Source organism: Salarias fasciatus, chromosome 14 (assembly GCF_902148845.1).
Source record: "Salarias fasciatus chromosome 14, fSalaFa1.1, whole genome shotgun sequence".
NCBI classification, from domain to species: Eukaryota; Metazoa; Chordata; class Actinopteri; order Blenniiformes; family Blenniidae; genus Salarias; species Salarias fasciatus.
This window is the reverse complement of record NC_043758.1, coordinates 14,625,009-14,631,218: the sequence shown is the minus strand read 5'-3', so window position 1 is coordinate 14,631,218 and position 6,210 is coordinate 14,625,009. Positions and strand designations below refer to the sequence as shown.

The 6,210-nt window shown below is 42.0% G+C and overlaps 1 protein-coding gene across 1 annotated transcript; it reads right to left on the bottom strand.

The window, feature by feature from the left end:
• Positions 1-810: 810 nt before the first annotated feature.
• Positions 811-4,531, bottom strand: LOC115400754 (extracellular calcium-sensing receptor-like). The gene is made up of 9 exons (XM_030108773.1): positions 4,377-4,531; positions 4,007-4,301; positions 3,841-3,927; positions 3,348-3,617; positions 2,777-2,977; positions 2,435-2,692; positions 2,045-2,272; positions 1,836-1,959; positions 811-1,730 (listed from the first exon to the last, which is right to left on the bottom strand). Exons 1-9 carry the CDS (start codon positions 4,484-4,486, stop codon positions 811-813), a joined length of 2,493 nt encoding a protein of 830 aa, XP_029964633.1. The 5' UTR covers positions 4,487-4,531.
• Between the last annotated feature and the right edge of the window lie 1,679 nt (positions 4,532-6,210).

The window sequence follows — 6,210 nt, the reverse complement described above, 5'->3', positions numbered from 1 at the left end:
TAGTCTACAGCACAGTCACAGTTGTGTCTGTCCACAGAACCAGAGGCTGCTCCAAGAAGGCTGCACTGAAAGGGCCATGATGAAATGGCTGTACTTCTTTAGAGGCTGCAAATTTAGAGAACTGTTTATAACAACAACTTGAAGTTAAGTAACTTAAATTGTGCATGGTGTTTAGGTGGCGCAGTCTGCAAAAAGTGCTTTAAACATGTAACCTAGTGTGCAGCCTTTCCAGTGTAGCCCTCTTGGTGCAGCCCCTGGCTCTGCGGACATAACCTTTCTCAGCAGTCAAGATGTTCGACCAAAGTTCTTTTTTCAGAGACTCAGTATTTCATCTTGTGGTGCAAATGTGTACTGCAAGCCTGAACAGGCACATTCAAGCTGGAAAACTTGAAGATTTTGCAGTTATTCCAGCAAATTACAAATGTTTGCCTGAAGTGACATAAAGCCTGTTATTTTCTGTCATTCTGCTGCTGCATATATGAAGTTACTGTATGTTGACTGTATGTTAAGAAAAATTACACATATGACACATTTAAATAACTTTAATAAGTACTCAAGTTTGACTAGCATTAGCTTTTTTCCAACACTTGTAATCAATCTCAAGCAAAAGGTAAGTTCACTAAAAATTAAGGCTTTTTCTCTAAAGTTAAATTATCACAAAACCATCCCATATGGTTGTTCTTGAAACAACCACTTCACTACAGAAGTCTGACTGATTTTGAAGAAAAAAAAAAAAAGTGTTGCTTTCTATTGTAAAATGGCCATAAGGAAAGTTTGAACACAATACACAGAGTCTTAAAATTATTATTGCTACTGCTGCTTTATGACTTGTTTTTTTGTCATAATTGCTTTCTTTGTGTTCCTCTCTGGTCTCAGCAGGATTATGTAACATTTTGGTCCAAACAGCGCCACCAAGAGGCCAAAACTGGAAGCCAGGATGGCAAAAACCTCCACTGCGTCTGCATATTTTCCTGGAGAATTGATATAAGCAGGAACAAAGGCCACCCACACAGCACAGAAGATCAGCATGCTGAAAGTGATGAGTTTGGCTTCATTGAAGTTATCTGGGAGATTTCTTGCCAGAAATGCCAAAAGAAAACTGAGGATGGCCAGCAAGCCGATGTAACCCAGCAACACTGCAAAACCTATTGTGGATCCAACAGCACACTCATAAACGATCTTGTCATTGTGGTATTCAGTGTTTTTATGTGGGGTTGGTGAAGCGGAGAAAAGCCAAGCTGTGCAGATTGCTGCTTGAATGGAAGTGAGAACCAGAACTGTTCCTCTCTGCTGCATCACACCAAACCACTTCAGATTCCCTCCACCTCCTGGTTTTGAGGCCTTAAACACAGCCACCACCACCATGGTTTTGACCAGGATACAAGACACACAAAGCACAAAGCTGATCCCGAAGGCTGCGTGTCTCAGTTGGCACGTCCACAGTCTGGGTCGTCCGATGAACAACAGTGAACACAGGAAGCAAAGTTTGAGTGACACCAGCAGCAGGAAACTCAGTTCTGAGTTATTGGCGCGCACCATGGGTGTGCTGCGGTGATAGGTGAAGATCCCCAGAACGACAACACAGATAAATGTGCCCAGCAGTGAAGCAGTGGTCAGACAGATACCCAGAGGTTCATGATAGGAGAGGAACTCAGTTTTCTTGGGAACACAGTGGTCACGCTGAGGACTGGACCAGAAATCCTCTGGACAGCTGATGCACTCCACAGAGTCTGAAAATACACACAGATTAAATTTTCTTTCAGCCACTAAATGTCATGTTTCTTCTGTGTATATACACTTTACATATACATATACATTTTTAATTTGGTACCAACTGCTTTCATTGTTGACATTTCCCTCCGAACATACGATGCAGTCAAAGCAGCACAGAGGTTTCCCCTTCTTTCGCACCATGCGTGTTCCTGGTGGGCAGCTTTCGCTGCAAACCGACCAAGGTGGCTGTTGAGAAAGAAAGGTTAAATCATTCAGCACCTTTCAGATGTTACTGTGCAAGGGTTAATACTCAACAGACAGAAAGAACAACCTGCTTTGATTCAAAGTTCCAGAAGATTCTGTCTTCATCAAGTGTGAGTTCTTCACCTCTTGAGACCGACCCCTTCACCTCACCCACAGTTTGAACTTGAGCTCCTCCATCAGGGAGCCACAACCAGTTCATGATGTCGTAGACAGGTAAAGCATCTCCATTCTCATCAAATGAGACTTGATCACCAAATGATGTGGTAAAGTTTACCTTTTCTATGTAATACATGAGCTACAAATGAAAATAAAATGTCAGTAACAGTTTTAAAAATATTGGTAAAGCTACTGTTGGCCATTGTGGTCTTGCATTTTTCACCATCTTATATAAAGTGTAGCAATTTTCTGTACATGTACAGTATGAAGTGAAAAAAGGACATGTATACTGCCATCATACCTGCCACAGCTCCAGTGTTTGCAGAGTGGCACAGCTGTGACCACTGAAGGGCCCCTTTCCTGGCACACAGCCCAACATGTCATGGAGTGCATGTGCCAGAGCATATGTAGCTTTGTAAATATTGTTCTCGGGCCTCAGTTCTGACACGTCAAGAAAGTCAGTTTCCATATTCTGCAGATCTTCTTGTCCAGTGCACAGTGCATCTCCGTCTTCTGGTGAAAATTTGCACTGAAATGTGTATTCCCAAAACTCCTTCACCTGAAATGCATAGAGAAAATATTTGACAGAAACAATCTAAAAGTGAGTTGTAGCCTGAGTTTGATAAAACATTGAAATCATTACCATGCTGTTTTCAAAGTCACTGTTCTGTTTGGGTTTAACACTCATCAAGAAGTCCTTGAGCCCCGGTATTTCTCCCCGACGGACTGCGATGCCCAGTGTACCACCCAAGACTGGCAGAAACTCGGGGGTATGGAGTCCTTCGACTGATACCCACGCTTCACTGGCAATCCACTGCATGCCCGTTACATTCTGCTTCAGCACCTGCACATGACACTGATCTGTCAAACACGTTTGATTCATTCACTGAACAATTTCTGGTTGATCTGAAATACTTCAATGACAGATGAGAAACAAAATTCCCGCAGAGTTGGAAATGTCAAACAAAATTACAGCAAAAACCGAGTAAAAATATTGTGTGTATGTGTAATGAAAGTGAAAAATGGAAAGCTGTCATAACTGTACCTTCGGTCATGTCTTTATTTAAAATTTCTAGTTTGAGAGCCTTTTAATGATGCAATAAATAATAATTCACACAAAATCAAGTGTGAACTTTTGAAATATAATTTTTTTTTTTATATATAGAACAACTTGGTCTGATCCTGTGCATTAATAAATACAGAAATTTCCAAACCTGCTGCACAAGTTGAATAAGGTGCATCTGATGTCCAAACACAATAACCACACGGGCTGTGGACCCTTTCATTACTTTCACAATTCTCTCGTATTCCTCTGGATGATTGCCCCAGGGTAAAATCTCTGAGTAGGCAAGGCAAGCTAGACCTGATTCAGCCAACTCAGACTGCAACGCTCGGGAAGCGTGAAGCCCGTAATCATCATCGCTGACAAGAAGACCAGCCCATGTCCAGCCGAAGTGTTTCAGAATCTGAATCATGGCCCGAACCTGAGTGATCACAGAGTGGACAGGGTGAAAATATTTGCCTTGTGTATAATTACAAAATCATTTTTAATAATTAAGTTATTGGTAAACATTCTATAAAAGCTAAATTACACCAGATGTTAATAATCAAATCAATGATTATTTGTTTTAATAACATAAACTTAAATATTTCCGTCTGTACTTTATCAGATATAGATAATAAATGTGCCCCTTTGCAGTGTTTCACCTGAAAAGCATCACTTGGGATTGTTCTGAAGAAGGAAGGAAACCTTCGCCGATTACTCAAGCAAGTGCACGTGGCAAAATAACTCACCTGCAGAGAAATTATTCGAGATGATCAGATCAACTTCAGGACTTGAAACAACTTCAGAAATCTAAGTCTCAGAACTTACCAGAGGAAGTTTAAATAAACCTAAAACTTCAGAGGTTGCAATAGAAAATGTGGAAAAGGGATCACCCACAATCCCCACAACTGGAGGGATCCCCATACAGTTCTCATCAAGCAGAAACTGTCTCTCTTGGCCACTGGCCAGTGACAAAGCAGCACTGAATGCAACATTAAGTGTAGCACAGTTGTCATACAAACTGTATCCCAAAGTCACATTAGGCAGCAGATTGGAATTTTTGTTGATCTCTTCGATAGCGAAGGCCATCGTCATGGCATGTCTGAATCCTGGAGGGTCAAAGCTGACATATGAAAAAACAATTATTCCATAATAACTCATGAGTTATTGTGCTGTATCAACAGTGCATCACACTTACCCTTGGCAGATTGGTGGATGAGGCTCAGAGGTGAACGTGAGTTCGGGGAAGACAGAACCATAGTGCACTTCAAACAGTCCTCCCAGAATTACATCACCCAGTTTGTGCATCCCAATAACATTAAATTTTCTTTTTAATTTACACGAAGAAGGAGGAGAAAACTCAAAAAAGAACAGAGGTAAATTAATTATGACCAGACAAGCACAAAGGAGCAAACAGTTCGCATGGAGGTTCCCCATAACAGCCACTCTGATCTGCACACAGAGGTTCGTGATTTTATAGGCAGAGCTTTGTCGTCCTCATATTTCTTTCTTAATTAAACATTGACACCACCCATAAGGAGGTTAGGTTTCACAGACCAAGCCACCACTTATTTTCTCTTCATTTCGCAATAATATTTCCATCTTTCTTTATAACGGGTCATTCTCTAAGAATTCAAAATGACAAGATCGAATAAATGTTGCTGGTTGCTGAATATATATATATATATATATATATATATATATATATATATATATATATATATATATATATATATGTGTGTGTGTGTGTGTGTGTGTGTGTGTGTGTGTGTGTGTATACGTATGTATAAATTTTTTTTGTGTATTTCATTTCAAATTCTTAATAACATTTAAGATCCAAAGGTTATTTGTATGTGAAAACTTCAATGACTGAAAGCAAAGCAGTCACACAGTGAACACTTCATAGCACACTTGTTGCTTTTTCAATTCAAGAAAATGATATTTGAACACCTTGAGATCTCACAGTGTTTCTTAATCTGCAAATCAGCAACAAGGTTCTTCATTCAATTCTCATGAAGCCGTTTAAAATTTCTAAGCCAATTAATGCAAGTTTCAAAATATATACTGAGGAGAATTCAGTGTTGCTCAAGTTATAAAAAGTAGAATTTGGTTGCAGGAACTAGTTTCTTCTATACAAAACAAGTGGTGGAGTTACTTCACTGGATACTAGAATAGTTGCTGTGCTTAAATTACCCTTTAGGTAGATTATTTTTCTTATTATTTACTTTTTCTTATTTAGGATATCTTCATATTCATCCATCCATCCATCTTCAACCGCTTGTCTGGGGCCAGGTCACGAGGGCAGCAGTCTCAGCAGAGATGCCCAGACTTCCCTGTCCCCAGACACTTCCTCCAGCTCTTCCGGAAGGATCCCAAGGCGTTCCCAGGCCAGCCGAGAGACATAGTCTCTCCAGCGTGTCCTGGGTCTTCCCCGGGGTCTCCTCCCGGTGGGACACGCCCGGAAAACCTCCCCAGGGAGGCATCCAGGAGGCATCCTAAACAGATGCCCAAGCCACCTCAGCTGGTCCCTCTCGATGTGGAGACTGAGACTGAGCTCCTTACCCTATCCCTAAGGGAGCGCCCAGCCACCCTACGAAGGAAGCTCATTTCGGCCGCTTGTATCCGGGATCTTGTCCCGGGACTGCCGGCAATGCGAACCAGATTCCAACTCCGGTCATACAAAGACCGGACGGCCCTTAACAAGGGGCCCCGGAGTCCGTATTCCCAGAGCACCCCCTACAAGACACCATGAGGGACGCGGTCGAACGCCTTCTCCAAGTCCACAAAACACATGTGGACTGGTTGGGCAAACTCCCACGAGCCCTTGAGCACCCTATGGAGGGTGTAGAGCTGGTCCACTGTTCCACGACCAGGATGAAAACCGCATTGTTCCTCCTGAATCCGAGGTTCGACTATCGATCGGATCCTCCTCTCCAGTACCCTGGAATAGACTTTCCCAGGGAGGCTGAGGATTGTGATCCCCCTATAGTTGGAGCACATCCTCTGGTCCCCCTTTTTAAACAGGGGGACCA